Source organism: Sceloporus undulatus, chromosome 9 (assembly GCF_019175285.1).
Source record: "Sceloporus undulatus isolate JIND9_A2432 ecotype Alabama chromosome 9, SceUnd_v1.1, whole genome shotgun sequence".
NCBI lineage: Eukaryota > Metazoa > Chordata > Lepidosauria > Squamata > Phrynosomatidae > Sceloporus > Sceloporus undulatus.
In genome coordinates, this window is record NC_056530.1 from 22,973,615 (window position 1) to 22,992,449 (window position 18,835).

General features: G+C 46.2%; 2 protein-coding genes across 2 annotated transcripts; one reads left to right on the top strand and one right to left on the bottom strand.

Moving 5' to 3' along the window:
• Positions 1-575: 575 nt before the first annotated feature.
• On the bottom strand, positions 576-9,831 carry MED29 (mediator complex subunit 29). Its single transcript, XM_042440467.1, has 4 exons — positions 9,119-9,831; positions 6,494-6,552; positions 6,295-6,379; positions 576-5,877 (listed from the first exon to the last, which is right to left on the bottom strand). Exons 1-4 carry the CDS (start codon positions 9,395-9,397, stop codon positions 5,650-5,652), a joined length of 651 nt encoding a protein of 216 aa, XP_042296401.1. The 5' UTR covers positions 9,398-9,831; the 3' UTR covers positions 576-5,649.
• A 349-nt stretch (positions 9,832-10,180) lies between these two features.
• PAF1 (PAF1 homolog, Paf1/RNA polymerase II complex component) lies at positions 10,181-18,411 on the top strand. Its single transcript, XM_042440640.1, has 14 exons — positions 10,181-10,382; positions 11,382-11,411; positions 11,495-11,587; positions 12,397-12,518; positions 12,736-12,802; positions 13,574-13,675; positions 13,921-14,026; positions 14,837-14,905; positions 15,000-15,103; positions 15,448-15,564; positions 15,673-15,801; positions 16,185-16,290; positions 16,632-16,719; positions 17,651-18,411. The coding sequence occupies exons 1-14, from the start codon at positions 10,330-10,332 to the stop codon at positions 18,106-18,108; spliced, it is 1,644 nt and encodes a 547-aa protein (XP_042296574.1). The 5' UTR covers positions 10,181-10,329; the 3' UTR covers positions 18,109-18,411.
• The last annotated feature ends 424 nt before the right edge of the window (positions 18,412-18,835 follow it).

Below are 18,835 nucleotides of genomic sequence, written 5' to 3' on the forward strand. Positions count from 1 at the left end.
GGGTCCCTATATTGGGAGAACGGTGGGATATAAGAAAATAGTATAATAACAACAACAACAACAACAACAACGTGTCCGATGGCCACATGTGTCCTATGATTCTATGGTTCTCATCTGTGAAATGTTGGAGGGCATCATCAGGCTGGGAGAGCATTGATCAATTTGGGAGGCATAGGTCTAAGAATGGTCAATGAGTGCTTTAAATAAATGACATTAAAATAACCATGTCATGTAGTGGTTTGAGTGTTGGACTATGGCTCTGGAGACCAGGGTTCAAATCCCAGCTTAGCCATGAAACCTACTAGGTGACCCTGGACAAGTCACATTCTCTCAGCCTCCAAGGAAAGCAATGGCAAACCTCCTCTGAACAAATCTTGCCAGGAAAACCTCATGGCATGTTCGCCTTACGATCGCCGTAAGTCGGAAACGATATGAAGCCACGCGACAACAACAACAAACCATGCCATGGTGTCTGGTTGCAACCTGGAATGTGCCTTTGCCATAAGAGAGGAGGATGTGAGAGTCAGGAAATGAAAACTTAAATGTGTAACTGTTAAAAGTGAAACACACAGGTATCATTCCTCAGTCTTTAATGATCGCAAAACCAAGGTTCAATCTAGTACTAGAAGACAGGGAAAAGTGTGCCCCCATCAGGCCAAAAAGGAGATTTGCAAATGAAGGGTGCATAGCTGGACTTCAGACCTTCACTTTCTGCAAAACATTAACCAAAGTGGCCTCACACCAACAACCCAAAGTGCATCTGCACCGTAGAAATAACGCAGTTTGACACCACTTTAACTGCCCCAGTTCCATCCTTTCAAATCCTGGGATTTGTAGTTTTGTGAGGCAGCAGCACTCTTTGGCAGACAAGTCCAACAACCTTGCAAACCTACAAAAGCTAGGATTTCATAAGCCCTACAGCCCTTAAAGTGGCATCGAACTGCATTATTTCTACAGTGCAGATGCACTCCCAGAAGTTTCAGTTCTGAAGGAATCTTGGGATGTTCCGGCGACCAGAGGTCCTAACCACAAAGGAGGACAAGGCACTGCAAAATATAGGACATTCATGAAAAATATAGATTCCCAAACAAAAGCTAAAAAAAGTGCTCATAGAAATATCAATGCATGCTTCTTAGCCATGCTCTGAATGGAGGACATGCTGGGATTCCTCCTGGGCAGAAGGTTGAAATGGAGGATCTGTCCTGGAAAAGGAGGACATGTGGTCACCCTGTCCTGTGTGGGACTGAAATCTGTGCCATAGTAAAAGGAGAGTGCCTCTGAGCATGTGAACTGAGGCCAATTTCCAGGCCCTTAGACTTTTGCTGGTGAGACAAGCCAAAAAGGAAGAGAGGTGGGATCTGAAGTTTCATTGAGAAGGTTTCTTTTTGGACTGCAACTCCCACCATGCTGGCCAGGGAGGGGGATAATGGGAGCTGTAGTCCAAAGAAAGGGACTTTCCTGAGCTTGGTGAACAAAATACTCTGCTTTCTGTTTAATGCTAGCTTTTTCCCTTGGGAGCTGAGAAGTGAGTCGACCTTTTGGCAGATGCTTTACACACAGGACCTTGTCTTGGGTTTTGATTCATCCCTGGATTAAACAATGACAGGATTGTTACTTTCCAAGAGCTGGGTTCGGGTGGCGGCAGCAGCGGCAGCTGGAGTTTCTTGGAGAAATGCAGGCACCTGCGCATAAAGCCAAAGAGTCTGATAAACCACTTGGAAATTTTTGTTTTTGCAGATAGACACTCAGGGACAATGTTTGCCCTTGGCTTCCTTATCTGCTGGAGCAATGCTTTGAATTAGGGAACTGGGAAATTAAAAACCCATGGAGTGTGTGTGTGTATAGGTTTGAATCCCAACTTGCCCATGAAACCCACTGGGTGCCCTTGGTCAAGTCACACTCTCTCAGCCTCAGGGAAAGGCAATGGCAAACCTCCTCTGAACAAATCTGGCCAAGAAAACCCCATGATAGGTTTGCTTTAGAGTCACCATAAGTTGGAAATGACTTGGAAGACACACAACAACAACAAATCAAAAGTGCTGAAGATATATGGTCCCCACTTTAGTAGAGACAGTCTAGAATAATCCTCTATCATCCCACTTTTACAGTTGCTTTTAAATTGCCCTGGTCTGTCTCTCCTCCTCTGGCTTTGTCCTCAGCCTACTCCAATTCCTGCAAAAACAGTTTGCACTCAGAAGAAAGCAATAGCAAACCTCGTCCAAACAAACCTTGCCAAGAAAACCCCAGGATAGGTTTGCCTTAGGGTCGCCAGAAGTCAAAAATGGCTCGAAGGCACACAACATAAATAAGCTTGATGCTGTCCAAACAGACCAGTGCTTTGCAACATGGTTTGACTCCTGAGCTCAAAGCAAAGCGGTGATGTGTCATTCTTGGAATCCACCTTTGGCCATCCTTGGGGGAATGAGCCCCTTTGGGAATGCCAAACGGGGATCTTTTTTTCCCTTTTCTCGAGGCCTGCGGTTTGGCAGGAATTGCCTTTTTCCAATATCTCACCCTCTCCCTCCCTCTCTGGCTCCCAGCGCCAAAAAGAGAGGAAAGAGGTGCAGCCAAAACAACTTGGGACAAGCTGTTCTCTCTGGGCCACTGTGGTTTTCTCTGCCCCCTTCTTCCTCCCAAAAGCAGGGTGGGGAGAAAGGCCTTGAGACATGACTGCAAGCAAGGGAGAAGGTACCAAGAGGCTGCTGGTTTTTTCCAGGATTGAGCTGCTGGATTGTAAAAAAAATACAAAATCTAGGGAAGAGAGATTGGGGGGGAGAGGCACACACCGGGCTGCTGTGATGCAACGGTGCTTTTCCGGCCACAAGTCCTACTACAGAGAACTGGATGTCCCTTTCTTCCTCTCTGCTTCTTGGAAAAATTTATATATATATAAAAGCTCCCATGTGGAGTTTGCGGAGGAACCAGGTGCACAAGCGTGGGCAAGGGAAACAGAAGCCAGCCTTGTCCTTTTCTTGGCAAGCCAAAGAAACCACAGAGGCACTTGTGATGGATTGGGCCAAGTTTTGCTGGAAGCGGGTGGGATGGGCCTGTTTCTTTCTAAGCTGCCCAGACTTTTAAAGCCTCTCATATCTCCTGCAACTGTCCCAATTTGGAAGGGATGTTGAACTGTCCTGATTTTCATTCATCATCCTCCATCATCCCACTTTTCAGCTGCTTTTTAAAATATTCAAGCTATGTGGCCAATATTCTAGAAGAGTTTATTCCTGATGTTTCTCCATCTTCTCTGAAGATGCCAGCCACAGCTGCTGGCGAAACGTCAGGAATAAACTCTTCTAGGACACGGCCTCATAGCCCGAAAAACTCACCCAAAACTATATAAGCTGTTAGCTTTGTGTCAAATGCCCAGCAGTGATTCCCAAACTTTAGTCCTCCAGGTGTTTGGGACTTCAGCTCCTAGAAGCCCCAGCCAGCTTGGCCAATAGTCAGGAATTCTGGGAGCTGAAGTCCCAAACATCTGGAAGACCAAAGTTTGGGAACAATAAAATAAACAAGTGTTCATCCACATGCAGCAGAAGAATCCATGTATCGCAGAGCGATGGCGCACTGGGGATGGTCAGAGGTGTTATTTCAGTTTTTATTTGGGAGGGAAATAAATCAAAAGCCACCCTCCGGATAAGTCGCCGTACAAACCCAAGAAACTCCTTCGTCTGAGTCAACAAGAGGCCGGTTAGATAAGAAAACTGATTTTGAAAAGAACACTTAAGAAAATTCAAACATATATATACACATACTCATGCTAACAAAGAAACGAAGGTGGTTGCTATGAGAAAATTCTTGCACAATGGGAGTTCAGAGAACAAGGGACGTGTTGATCCTTCCCTATAGAGAATGACACATTTCCTCCCGCTTGGTGCTGCCCTATTCTCTGAGTTCTCACAAAAAAACGGTAGTGAAACCCGCAAGAAATAGGGAAGGAGGTACCCACCCACAAAGAGAAAGCGTGGGGCGGGGGTCAGGCAGGGCGAATATCAACGTTACAGTCCAGCTCTCAGGTTCCTTTCTCTGAAAAGGGACTCTCTTGGGTGGTTTTTAAGGGATCACAATTCCCAAACCCTTTCAAACCACACCGTTACAGCATTTTGAGAACTGGCACGGTGGCTTCATGGGATTCATAGCTTGTTGAGGGCACAGAGCTCTCTGGTGGTGAATTCTAAATACCTCCATCAAATGGCAAATCCCAGGAGTTCACTGGATGCTGCCATGACATTCAAAAGGGTCTCAAAATGGTGTACTGTGAAAGAGACCTTTAAGGTCTCTTGAGTTGTAAGATGTTAAGTCCCCAGACAGGAGGGTTTGCTTTGGGACCACAAGAAAACCCATTAAGAGCAGAATTCATTCCCAGTACAACAAAGAGAGTTTGGAGGAGCATGTCCAACTTGAACCAAGATCCCTGGGACACATTCTGTGATACTGACATGCTTTCTTCTGAACACACATTAAGAAGGGAAAGTACAGACTTAGGCATTTTATATCCAGGCCCAGGATATCTGATTTCCAGAGATATTTATCCAATGACAGAAAAAGGTAACATCACACACTTGTACATAAACAAAGACCCACATCAGGGATGGACAAAGCTCTGCCTGCTGGCACATGCAGTCCCTAGACCCTAATTTGGGGTTCCTAAAGTCCCTCACCAGTTCCAATAGGCCGTTCTATTTTTTTTAAAGGTGTGATTTTCAGGCAGCTTTTACCACTAAACCACACAAACGCATGACAACACATGACAATACCCTCACAAGCACTGCAGACCTGTCCCAAGTATCTCCATTTTGCCTCTATAGGCCTTCTCAAAATGATGAGAAGAAGTGATGTGGCATCACATCCGTCACTATTTTGAGAGGGACTGCAGAGGAAAACCATGGCATTTGGGCTTCAGGTGAAGTTTGGTGTATGTGCACAAGGATGCGACAGTTGGCAATTGGCCCCCAAGTTACCTTGACTTACATGGAAGTCAAGGTGAAAAATGTCAAGGGGGTCTGGGGGGAAATCTCCCTTCACAGTGATTCCTTCTGGGAGGGATGCTTGAGGGAACTTTGCAAAGTCTGTTTCCAGACCCACTTTGTCTGGAAGGAGTGCAAACCAAACAGCTGATGGAATGATAAAAACACATAGCCAGAGGAACAGTTACTAACAGTGGGTGGTTGCTCCTATTATGAGATGTTCCTTAAGGTCCATCCACAAATCTGAAATGGTGGATTGAGAACAGCCAGGTAAATCCAAGAGGGAGCTTGTGCCCTTCAAAACTCCATAAAGCCTTCTCTGCAGTTCACAAAACCAACCTGTAACCAAACAACTCCAAACCCTGTGCAGTGTACAGATCTCAAGGGTGGTGTTAGCAGCCCACATGTGGCACATGGGTCACACTTCCCTCAACCCTGCGGTACACAAACAGGAGCGTGAACAATAGGGCTAGCAACCTAGACTGAAAAAAAAAACCCAAAATAGGAAACAGCTTGGTGAATCCCAGTCAAACAAAAAGGGGAAAGAAACCAAGGGCAGATGCAGGAGCCAGACTAAGAAGCTCTGCACCCAGTTCGCGTTGGCTGTGCCACCCTCTCCTGGGCTCCAGCAGACAGGCCCAGTGAGTTCTAAGCCAGAAGCCATGGGCTTGGTTGGCACCTCTGGTTACAGCACCCCCTGGGAGGGCACTTTGCCGGTGATCTTGTTGGAGCACTCGAGGAGGGCGTTGTGGATATCCTTGGCACATGAGATCTGGGACTTGATCATGCTGAGGTACTGGGTGTAGGGAAGGCTCTCTGTCTGGACCGCGTCCGGCTTGGTGGCCGTTGGGACGAGGGTCGGGGAGTGCTTGGCGCTGTCGAAACTCTGGGAGAGGCACTCGTAGGCTAGGCGCTGCGGAGACAAGGAGGGAGAAGGAACAGGGAGGTGAGAATAGAAGAACCACCTTTGCTGGATAGGGCTGAGGACTAGAAACTTGAGGTAGTGTCTAACTAACTGTTTCCGATGGGGAGCAGCTAGTTGTCCCTATGCCCCTCTGCACCCGCTTCTGGGAAAAGGCCCATCAGGGTTCAACAGGAACAGATTTACCCTACCCTTTGCCTTCTCACCCACTAGTCAGGGATAAACTAGACTGTGATTCCCAAACACTAGTCCTCCCAGTGTTTAGGACTTCAGCTCCCCAAAGCCCCAAAGGCTGAAATTGACTGTTAATAGGCAAGTATTGCATTAGATAGTCCATCCTGACAAGAGGCTGAACCAGATAGCCTTTGGATTCCCTTCCAAATGATGATGCTATCCAGGGATGCTCACCAGGCAGAGTTCTAGCTGGTCACACAAGGCATAGAATTCTTCTAGGCTCTTGTCCACTCTCTGAACAGGGCCATCGTTGCTTTTTCTGAAACGGGAGAGAGGAGAGGTTTTTATTTGGGGTGTTTATACAGTTTATACAGAAGCTGGAAAATGCAAAATGGTGTGGAAGGGATGATATTTGAATAAAACGCAGACTCACTGGCCACTGTCGATGTTTGTGTTCTGCACAAAGTTCTGAGCAGCTACTTTCATCAGGTTCTGGAAAAAAGAGAGAAGAGGATTATATTCCATTACAAAATTGAAGCTTTTGACCAGCCCTCCACAACCCTAGGCCCTTTTCACACCACACAGCCATAGCACTATGACTGAATCACAGAGCAAATGAATCCCGGGATCTGTAGTTTGTTGTAGCACCAGAGCTCTCTGACAAAGAAGGCTAAACGTCTCACAAAACTACAGTCTCCAGTAGGTCCCAGTATTCAAGCTGTGTTCTGGCTGGGAGTGAGAAACCTGTATCTTTTGAGTTGCTGGATTACAAGCCCTATCAGTCCTAGCCATCAGAGGAAATGGTGAGGAATATCAGGAGCTGTATTTCAGCAATTTATGGAAGGACACACAATTCTCACCGGAAAGCATCACAGACTTGGAACAATTACTAAGGAAGGTCAAAGACAAAAGTGCAATGGTGAATATAAGGAAAGCAACAATAAAACACCATGGAGTGGATGCAGAAGCTCAACCCAGGTAACCAGGAAATCGAAACAGTTAAAGATTTCTCATACGACTGCAGTCAAGAAGTCAGAAGACTAGGAATGGGAAGGGAGGCTATGGAAGAACTAGCCAAAATCCTAAAGAGGAAAGCTATACAACTGAGCACTAAAGTTGCTTTCAGACCGCAGCGCTACTGTCCTGTTGTTGCATTAACGCAAACTCCTGTTAATGCAAAATGCCGGGCAATGCCACTTCGATGACGGGATCTGCGTGGCGTTGTTTGAAAGTCACAATTGTGCTCAATCACACTTTCCGGATGGGATAAGTGAGACGTTGTACGAAAATCTTCTCGTGATCACGCTATGAGGTCGGGGAAAGGACGGGACAAGGACGTTTCGTCCCCTGTATGAAAATCTCTAATGTCCAAAGAACTTTAGGTTCCCATCTGTAGGGATTCCAGAAAAAGCAGCCTGATTTCCAGGAACCTTTGAGCACAGAAAATTCACAGACAACGCCAACGCTATGGTTGACTTTTGATCCTGCGAGGAAAAGAAGAAAGAGAGAAGATGGTGATGATGATGATGAGATGTTGTTCTGGGGTTATGAGAAGGCAAGCCAGAGGGCAAGGTCCACGTTCTGTGTTTCCACTCAATGTTTCTGATACTCCTAATAGTAAACTGCCCCCCTTTCCATGCCTCCGGATGCAGTGAATCATTTACCAGAAGCACTGGAGGCAGCCCTGGTGGGGAAGCATCCATTCTGGAAGCTTCCGCTGCTCGGCTCAAAAGTCATCGAAATTCAGCATTTGGTACATTTGGCTCAAGGCGGACACTTCGTTCTTGCAGAAGGAGTCAGCTGCCTGGTTCTGCTCCATCACAGATATATATAGTAGCATTAAAAATAAAACAGCCTGACTTGGCAAAAGCTATTTTAAACAAACAAACAAACAGCCACAGGTTTGCAAAATTTGGAAGAATCGGGAGGAACGGAGAGAGAAAAAGGAGGAAGAGACGAAGAGCAGGAAAAGAAGCGGCCGGCGGAGGATCTTTATTTTATTTATTGTTTCATTTATTGATTTCATTTCTAAGCCGCCTTTCTCCCTGGAAAGGACCCCAGGCGGCTGCCAAGACAGAGAAAACATTTTTAAAACTTTGCAAACTGGGAGATTCTGGGACTCGCAGCCCCCAAAAGACGTAACCCAAGAGAGGTGTCCTCAAACTTTATAGTAATCTGGATTATTATATTTAACATCTCTTAATTCAAAATATTCAGGAGACTAAAGGGTGGGTTTGACACCACTTTAAGAGCTGTAGCTCCTTCCTGGGGAACCCTGGGATTTGTAGTTTTAACAAGATCTCTAGCCTTCTCTACCAAGTGCTGGCGCCTCTCAAAACTACAGATCCCAGGATTCCACAGGATGGAGCCATGTCAGTTAAAATGGGGTGAAACTGCCTAGTTTCTATAATGTAGGCTTCACAAGGCTCAATGCTATGGAACCCTGGGATATGTAGTTGCTATGGAATCCTGGGATATGTTTCGAATGAAATCTTGGGATATGTCATTCTGGATGTTTTTAATTGCATTTTTTTAGAAAAACTGTGAGCCACTTTGTATTCCAACTTGGCAAAAAAGTGGGATTTACATAATAACAACAACAACAACAACAACAACAACGAGATATTTAGTCTTCAATGTCACAGAGCTCTGGGGCCACCACAAAACTACAAATCCCAGGATTCGACAGGATGGAGCCATGTCAGTTAAAGCGGGGTCAAACTACTGCATTGTTTCTACAATGTAGACTTCACAAGGATCAGTGCTATGGAATCCTGGGATATGTCGTTCTGTATGTTTTTAAGCCACTTTGAGATCCATTTTGGCAAAAAAAATGAGGGAAATAAATATAACTATATAGCGCATAAATGCTTCTCCTGGCTTAGAATTGCATGTATGTACAGCGCTGTGTAAATGTACAGTGCTACATCAATCAAGCTTAATAATAGTAGTACAAACTCGAGGGCTTTGAAACTGAGGCCTTTTTCTAGGCCGCATCGCCATGGGAACGGACCACGTGACCCTCTTTCCGCCTCTAAGCCCCGCCCCCTTCCCTCACCTGGAGGCTCTCCTTCAGCTGCGGCAGCAAAAGGCGGAAGCGCTGCACCGGGTCGAAATCCTGCGCCTGCGCGGCCACTTGTATCCCAGATGGAGCCTGGCCCACCGCTAAGGGAGCCGCTACCGCTGTGCCCTGTCCCGGCCCCGCTTGCCCTCCAGCGCCAGAGCCAGGAGCCGAGGTGGAGGCTCCAGCGGCGGCGGACGAAGCAGAAGGAGGCCCCACTTGCGCCTGCAATAGGGTCAACTGCTGCTGCTGTTGCTGCTGCTGAGCCGCCGCCATGTTACCTCATGCAACCCATATGGCCTCAGGGGACTACTGTTCCCGGCGTGCCGCGCAGCAATTGACCAAGGGGAGGGACTACGGCTCCCGGCATGCACTGCGAGAGTACTGAGGAGGGAAAATGGAGTCCGTTCCCAGCATGCATCGCACAACTCCTCTGAGGGGGAGAAACAAAGTACCTAAGCGTGAGGGGAAGGAGCTACCCGGCATACACTGCGAGAGTACTGAGGGAAAAACAATAAAGACCGTCAGTTCCCAGCATGCACCGCGCAACTCCTGAGGCGAAAGTTAAGTTCGAGGGAAGGAGGGCACCCGGCATGCACTGCGCGAGTAGTGAGGCCAAAAAAACATCAGTTTCCCAACATGCACCGCGCAAATACAGAGTGGCAAAACATTAATCTGGGAGTCTCCTTGAAAATAAAAGCCTGTTTATTTAATAATAATAATAATAATAATATATTAGAAATATAATATCCTAATATAATATATAATGAAATATGATATTAATATAACATATAATATAATAAAATATATAATTAAAATATAATAAAATAATATAAAATAATATATATTATATCATAATCAAATAGTATAATGTAAAATTAAATAATTTATATTTAATTATATATATATATATATATATATATAATACATATTCATAAAATAATATTAAATATTATTTTTAAAAAACGCCTAATTTTTCGACCGGAGTCTTCCCAGAATGCTTTGCACTCACTGATCATTAATATCATTAATATATCTTTATATCCTTTTCCGGAAGTGGCTCCTCAGAATCCGAGTGGGCCTCTGCCGGAAGTGGCAGCCGGCCCCATGGTCGGGAGGACTACGTTTCCCGGCAGGCGCGGCGGCCTATAACCGGAAGTGACGTATTGTCCCCATGTCCTCTGCGCTGTGGCTTCCTCGCGATCGCCATGGCGCCCACGATCCAAACTCAGGCGCAGCGGGAAGAGCAGCCAGGACACAGGTACCAGGGAAAGAGGAGAACCTGTCGTTTCAGTGCTGGACTGGGGAATGCTGGGAAGTGTAGTTCTGTGAGGCTTTGAGCCTCCTCTGTTAGAGAGAGCTCTGGTGCCACAGTGAACTACAATTCCCACGGTTCCCTAGCGCTGAGCCAGGGTCTGCGGTGTGCTTTGCACTTGAGGTTGCATTTGCACTGAAGAAATGATGGGCTTTAACTGCCCTGGCTCAGTGCTAGGGAATTCTGGGAACTGTAGTTTTTTATGAGTCATTGAGCCTCCTCTGTCAGAGAGAGCTCTGGTGCCACAGTGAACTACAGTTCCCATGATCCCCTAGCATTGAGCCATAGAATGAAAGTGGTCTCAAACTGGACTGTTGTTGTTGTTGTTTTTGGACCTTCAGTTGCTGCAAAGTTTGCTAACAGCCTCTCCAAACTCTTGAATGGATTCAAACTCTTTTCTGGTTCAAGGCTATGGGATTCTGGGAGTTGGAGTTTGTTGTGGGGTCTGGAGCAGAGCGGAGCTCCGCTCTGGACCTCATAACATACTCCAACTCCCAGAATCCCATAGCCTTGAACCAGAAAAGAGTCAAAACAGTGCCAAACTGGGTTATCTCTCCAGTGCGGATGCAGCCTATGATCACCTTCTGGCAGATACTGACCATAGAGTTGCACCTTTTGGGTTTCATGGACAAGGGGAGCGTACTTTGGGGGAACGTTTTTGTGGGTTTGGTGGACTTCCAGGCAAAAGATTGCCACCAAATATTTGGAAGAAGGGAATGTGGAAGACTCCAGGGATTGCAGAAGTCAAGCCCAGCGGCTGAAGATCACTCCAAGGCTCTCTCCGTCCCCGAAATAAGGACACGGCTCTTACTTGTGGCATCACCTCTTTGCTTTTGTCCCATGCCAGTCCTTCTTGCTTTCGTGGCATTGCCATCTCCCTGGCTCTTAGGTGCTGGAATAGATAGCCGTCACGTGGCGTAATTACTCTTGTCTCATTTTCCCTAGGCCTAACTCCCACCGGACGCTTCCTGAGAGGTAAGGCTCCCTTGCATTCCTCACTGTTCCCTCTTCTGTTTGGGATGCGGCTGCGGACCCATCTCTCCCCTTTCTCTCTGCAGATCCGGCGTGGTTTGCAGAGTCAAGTACTGCAACAGTCTGCCTGACATCCCCTTCGACCCCAAATTCATCACATACCCGTTTGACCAGAACAGGTGAGGAGGAGAAGGGTCCGGAGGTGGGTTGGCAAGAGGAGGTGGAACTTCTCAGCCATGGAAGAGGATGAGTGGGTTTTCTTATATCAGGGAAGCTCAGCTACCTTTGTATTTAGGGTACAATAAAGTGCAAATTGACCTTTTTTGGGGATTGCCATTTCTGTGAACTCTCTGGCTCTGTTGCCGTAGCCAGAAGCAAAATAATGTCATCATCAGTGCTGAGATCTATCAAGTCCCTCCAGAGGGCATATATTATATCATTCAGATAATATGTCTATTATATACCTGGGGTATTCTATGGCTCAGACTAGTATAGGTCTGCTTGCCTACTGGCTACACTGTGCTGAACTGTACAGGATTGTGATATATATATATATACATATACATACATACATACATACATATATGCATACACATTTTACTTCAGTTGTGATGGTCAGTTTTTGGTGTTGCCATTTGTGTGGGAAGACACGATACAAATTCAACCGTCCCCCAACAGATGTGGCAGTCCGTTGCGACAAACACTGAGGTTTTGTTTGACATCTTAGGAAATGCTTTAATGCACAAAACGAAAAAAATTACTTGTATTTTTCTTTTTCAGATGCACATTTAGTAAATGTAGTTGTTAAAACATTTATGTGATTGATCAGTAGTTGGGGGAACAGCTCCGGAGAGGTGGTTCCACACTTGCACACAGTCAGAAACACTAATTTTGTATTTGTTTAGTCAAGCTACCTTTAAGGAATTTTAGCTGGTGGCTGTATGTTTTCCGCCGAGTGATGTGTCCCCTTGTTGCCATTGCTTTCCAGGTTTGTTCAGTACAAAGCCACCTCTCTGGAGAAGCAGCACAAACATGACTTGCTGACTGAGCCTGACTTAGGGGTCACCATAGATTTGATCAACCCTGATACATACCGCATCGATCCCAACGGTGAGGAGACTCAGATGGCAAGGCGAGAGCATTGGGCAGACCTGCCTGAGTGTAGTAGTTCATAATGGTGTGTGCCAGGGGTTTGAGGCTGAGAAACTGCCTGTAACTGTTGCGCCAGAAGAATCCTCACAATACAGAGGGAAAGTGAAAGGAAGGAGGTCAATGCGGGGTAATAACCTCCAGTTGCCTGGCCCTGTGCCTTCTTTGCCTCTTGTAGTTCTTTTGGACCCGGCGGATGAAAAATTGCTGGAAGAGGAGATCCAAGCGCCAACCAGTTCCAAGAGGTAATGCTTGTGCCATGATTTCAAAACACACATTGCCCTGGGGATGATTGCACTTCCCAGTGAGAAAAGATGCTATGCTCAAGAGATCTTTCCATTTGCATGCACCAGATCTCTTGTGCGTCCTTGTCTTCTGCAAGTCTTTCTTCTTCACTTTCATAACAGACTCCCTCTGTTTCTCATTTAAGTGATTTTCCTCTTGAAGGCTGCTAGTCTTCAATCGCTTTGCTGCAGTTGATCAGTGGTTTACCTCTCTCCTTTAGTACTTAATTGGCATGATTCTGAACCAAGCAATCTTGCAACCTGTTAAAATCATGTGCGTGAATCAGCTTGCATGTATTTGTGGGCAATAGCTGATATCATGAGAGCTAGGAACATGAATACCTAACTGTGGACATCCGGCATTGGCATTATTTGGAAATGCCACAGGAGAGAGAGGCAGATGTAAGTAGCCCTTAACTATCCCATCTTTTTAACTATAATTGTGCAGTTAAAGACATGTCATACAAAGGGATATTATGTAAGTATTCAATTAAGGGGATATCATTTTAAATTTAAAACCAATGTTTGTGATGCCAAATTTAAAAACGAGTGTTTGTGATACTTGGTCAGCATTCTTTCTGCTTTCATGTAGGTGTGTTCTTCTTATCTTCCCCTTTGTTTCCTTTTCCTTTTCTAAAGAAGATGAATGTAAATAAAAACAAAACCTTGTTCTAAATAAGTTTATTTCCAAATAAAAGTAAACCAATTCCTCTCTCTTTTGCCCTTCCTTAGGTCTCAGCAGCATGCCAAAGTCGTGCCATGGATGAGGAAGACTGAATACATCTCCACAGAGTTCAACCGATACGGAGTCTCCAATGAGAAGCCAGAGGTTAAGTGAGTAGAAGCATTACAGACTTAAAATAAATCTATGTATAAAAGCTGTCTATTGCTTTTCTGCATAGAAAGACAGTGATGTTCAGAATGTTTGCGCTGGACATAGATTTTCATGCAAAAAAAACCCAAAAACCCTGGAGAGACCTCTTAAACTGACTGCAAATTTCTGATTTAAGGGGCATCAATACCTTTTTTCACTGGGATTAATAATTCTTTTCTGAACTGTCCCTCCTCACCTCCATCAGGATCGGTGTTTCAGTCAAACAACAGTTCACAGAGGAGGAGATCTACAAGGACAGAGACAGCCAGATTGCAGCCATTGAAAAGACCTTTGAGGATGCTCAGAAATCTGTGAGTTGGCTTCTTAATTTACTTTCTTTCTTTTAAGTAAACTTGCTTTCATCTCACTGTTTAGACCCTTTAAGCCTTTAAGAGAAATAAATGGGAAACTCGCTGGCTCACAGTGAGAAGAAATAGATGCTACAAGGTCACTATGTCTTACCTATAGTCACTCTAGATTATGAGGGTCTATGCTGTGAAGTTAGTTTAGACCTATGGCAACCCTATGAAGGAGAGACCTCCAAATGCCTTGGTCACCCATTGCCCTGCTCTGTTCTTGCAAATGCAAAGCAGGCTTGGCTTCCTTGATCAAGTCAGTTCACTTGTACTATGGTCTTCCTCCTTTCATACTGCCTTCCATTTTTCCCAGGATTATCAGCTTTTTCAGTGCCTCATTGAGAACCAGCATGGTGCAGTGATTTGAGTGCTTTGGACTAAGATGCTGGGAGACCAGGGTTCAAATTCCCACTAGGTGACTTTGGGCAAGTCACACTCTCTCAGCCTCAGAGGAAAGCAAAGTCTAACCCCCCTCTGAACAATACTTGCCAAGAATGCCTCGTGATAGGGTTGACTTAGGGTTGCCATAAGTTGGAAACTGCTTGAAGGAACAAAACAAGAACAATAACAACATGTCCTCTCATGAGGTGTGCGAAGTGAAACGGCCTTAATAAAGTCCCTTTGGCTTCTTGCATCTTAGCTGGACCCCTTTTGGGAGTCTGAAAGAGGGCTGGACTTTGGCAGGAGTATCTGGAGGGGATATTGCCTTATCTTCACAATCGCCCACACCAGCTGTGTCTCACTATAGCACACTCTTTCTCTTAGATCTCTCAGCACTATAGCAAGCCTCGGGTGACTCCGGTGGAGGTCATGCCTGTCTTCCCTGACTTCAAGGTAAGACAAGATGAAGGAGGATTTGGGTAAAGGGGCACTGGTTATCCTAGGACGATTGTGTAAGCTGCCCTTTCTCTCCTCCTCTTCCTCCCAGATGTGGATCAACCCCTGCGCTCAGGTCATTTTTGATTCAGATCCAGCGCCAAAAGACACCAGCGGTGCAGCTGCTCTTGAGATGATGTCTCAGGCCATGATCAGGTACAGACTCTACCATCAAATAGGTTAGACTGGCTCTATTCCTACTCTTTCTGTAGCCTTGCTTTCGGTTCCGACAGGCCTTTGAGGACTGACTATTTAGGCACGATGGGCCTTGTGCAATGTACTGGGTTTTCTATTTGCTGTTTTTATTGTTTTTTTACAGTTTATGTTTTTAACTGGTTTTAATTTTTTATAGCTGAATCACCTTTTAGCTTTTGCATTTTGTGGATTTTATTCTTTGGGAAGCTGCCTTGAGGTCTGTAACTGGACAAAGACAAACTACAAATATAAATATGATGATAATAATTCTGAGACCTTCTCTCTCTTCCCTTTTCCTTCTTCAGGGGGATGATGGATGAGGAAGGGAATCAGTTTGTGGCCTACTTCTTGCCAGTGGACGACACGATGCGCAAGCGGAAGCGTGACCAAGAGGAGGAGATGGATTATGCCCCTGAGGATGTGTAAGTGGGAGATGAAGCTGGGGGGTTGTGGGGCTGAATAAAAGGAGATCCATTCCACAGAGCTTCATCCTTCCTGAACCTTACAACGCTCCCTTTCTTCTCTTCAAGATATGAGTATAAGATCGCCCGGGAATACAACTGGAATGTCAAGAACAAGGCCAGCAAGGGATATGAGGAGAACTACTTCTTCATTTTCCGGGAGGGTGACGGTGTCTATTACAACGAATTGGAGACAAGGTGAAGAGGGGACAGATTCGGGCCCTTAGTTTTTCGTAGATTTTTGTGGGGCGTCTCTGTGCCCTTAAAAGTCACTCCCATCTTTTAACAAGTCAGCAGTACTGGTCTACTATGGGCAGCACCACAGTGTTATCTTTGCAAAAACTGGAAGTACAGTAATGCTCATTTCCAGTTTCTAGTTCTGTACCTTTTCTGTTCTTTTGGATGGGATGCGGCCTGAGAAAACCTATAGACTGGGAGGAGTGGAGTCTTTCTAGGGTGTCTCTGCCGCTACCCTTTCTTTGGCACATGGTTGGCAGCTGAGGGCCTGTGGTTGGCAGCTGGTGGGGCTGGAGCAGGTTACACCTTCTGTCTTAACCCCCTCTGCTTCTGTTGGGTCACAGGGTGCGTCTCAGTAAACGCCGGGCCAAGGCTGGGGTGCAGTCGGGTACCAACGCTGTGCTGGTGGTGAAGCACAGGGATATGAATGAGAAGGAGCTGGAGGCACAGGTAAGGCTGGTGGGAGCTCCCTGATGCCCTAAACAGGGCAGTACCCCAGACATAGGGGAGCGTAAAGGGAAGAGAATTCCAGATGCAAAAATAAACTGTTCAGGCCTGTCAGGTTTCAAAATGCAGACTCTGCAAGAAGACCTGAGTTGTAGCAGCTCTGGTCTGTGTATTTATTTTATTTTATCCCGCCTTTCTCCCAATTTGGGACCCACATATTGCCATTGTGATCCTTCTTTTGTGGATTAAAATGAGGGAGCTGAGCCTTTGGCAAGATAGCAGGTACCCAGGGTTTGTCCTTCCTCACATGCCTCCTAACCCCTGCTTCCTCTTTGTCTCCATAGGAAGCCCGCAAAGCTCAGCTGGAGAACCATGAGCCGGAAGAGGAGGAAGAGGAGGAGATGGACTTGGGCAAAGAGCCTCAAGGATCAGGTAGCACAGATCTTTCTGTGGGGCTCCAAACACCTTCAGGGAATCTGGGGAGGGAGGTCTTCCCACTATGTTTTGGGAGCATCTTGGTCCCGGGAAAGGTTCTTTTTAACAACCGGATGTGAGCAGAAGTCATTTCCTGTGTCAAAGCAAGGCCTCTTAAAATTGGGCAACGCAATGTGTTGAACATGTCTCCCATGCCCCCTAGAGGATGTTTTGGGACCAAACATTATTGAGGCCGGGCAGGAGACCTCCAAAGGTAATGGAAATGCTCCCTACACATCTACTGGAGGCATTTTGGAGCAAATAAAGTATTCTTTTGTAATAAACATAAAACTTGAATCCCCCTGAGTGGCCCTGGGGTCCACAGATGGCCCTTTGGAGTTGCATGTACAAGCTGTACCTTGCCCATCCCTACAGTCAAACAACAACAATCAAAAATCCATTTTAAAGAGCAGTCCTCCTTTTGAAAGAAAGTGTCTGGGAATTGCCAGGCTTGTTTTAGAGGAGACCTATGCCTCTTGGGGGCACTGGTCTCCTAATTGGGGATATGGAGGGATTCACATGGTGGGGATTGGGGTCTGGGTGGGCTTCAGAGACCACGGAAATATTCTTGGTGGGATATTATAATTGCTTGCCTTAAAGGGTTTCTTAAAGGGTCTGTTTTTAGACCTGGTGGTGCAGTGGTTAAATGCCTGGACTGCAGCCATGTACTCACAAACTATAAGGTTGTGGGTTCAATCCAAGCAAAAGGACTTAGGCTTGCATCCTTCTGAGATCGCTAAAATGGGTCTCCAGTTGTTGAGGGCAACTAGCTTACACCTTGTAAACCACTTACAGAGTGCTTAAGTGCCCTGATAAGCAGTATGGAAATATACTTGAATATATTTTATTCATCCAAGTTGCTTTGTCCCGTGTCCGTCTCTCTCCTCAGACGAAGAAGAAGAGCCGGAGAAAGGCAGCGAGAGCGAGAAAGAGGCCAGCGAAGCAGAGGAGGAAGAGGAGGGCCGCTCGGCCAGCGAGAGCGAGGCGGAGGTCAGCGAGGCGGAGGGCGCAGTGGCTGAGGAGAGCGAAGAGGATGAGCGGGCGGCCCGAGACCAGGAGGAGATCTTTGGCAGCGATGACGACGAGGACTCTGAGCAGGAGGGCCGGAGGGCTGAGGGAGACGAGGAGGAAGAGGAGAGCGGCAGTGAAGAGGAGGAGGAGGAAGAGGAGGAAGAAGAGGATGGTGGGGGCAGCAGCCGGCGGCAACAGCGCCAGGGCAGTGGTAGCCCCTTCCTCAGTGGCAGTGATCGCTCTAACCATGAAGATGAGGAGGAGGAAGAAGAAGGCGAGGCCAGCGCTAGTGAGGCCCCGTCAGAGTCCAGTGAAGAAGGCAGCGACAGTGACTGAGCCCAGGGCAAGGACACCTGGGGAGAACTTTTACCTGCCTTAGCAGCTGCAGCTACTGGGTCTGTTGTTCCTTGGGGGTGCAGAAGGTTCAGGAAAACTGGTCACAGAGCGTGAGAAGGAGATGGCCTCCAACTCTGGCATGGGACTGTTGAGACCCCTGTTGTACAGAAGGACCTTGGAGGCGGTTGTGTGTTTGAGTCTATGTGTGTTAAGAGAGAGGTTTATTTTCTTGTTATTCCCTCCTTTGTATATAATGCGTTGTGTTGCTTACAATAAAAGTCCCCGTTTCTTTTGCTCTCTTGAGCTCCTGGTCTCTTCTCTTCCGTCGGTTCTTTGGCCCTTTCCTGGCTAGTGTTGAAGCCAAGAGAGAAGGAAATGAGAAGACGGAGAGATGCAGCCTTGTGTCTATTCAGTAGACAGACAAATGGTATTTGAGTCCATTTCAGTGGATGGTGTACAGGGGCTTTTCTGGTTTACAGAATCAGATTTATCAGCACCTGAGTTTGGGAATTTGTAGATCTCTTTTTCCCCACGGTTTCTTTTATGGCCTAGTTCTGCTGTCTGAGAATGAGCCTTATCTACATTATTTTAGTTTCCTTTTCTAAACAATCTATGGAGTTAAAACCATTCAAAATCCAGGGACAGATGAATGATATAATTCACTAAAAGACAGACTGTAGTATTCTATCTGGAGGATATTATGCTGGGGAATTAACCCAAAATTTCA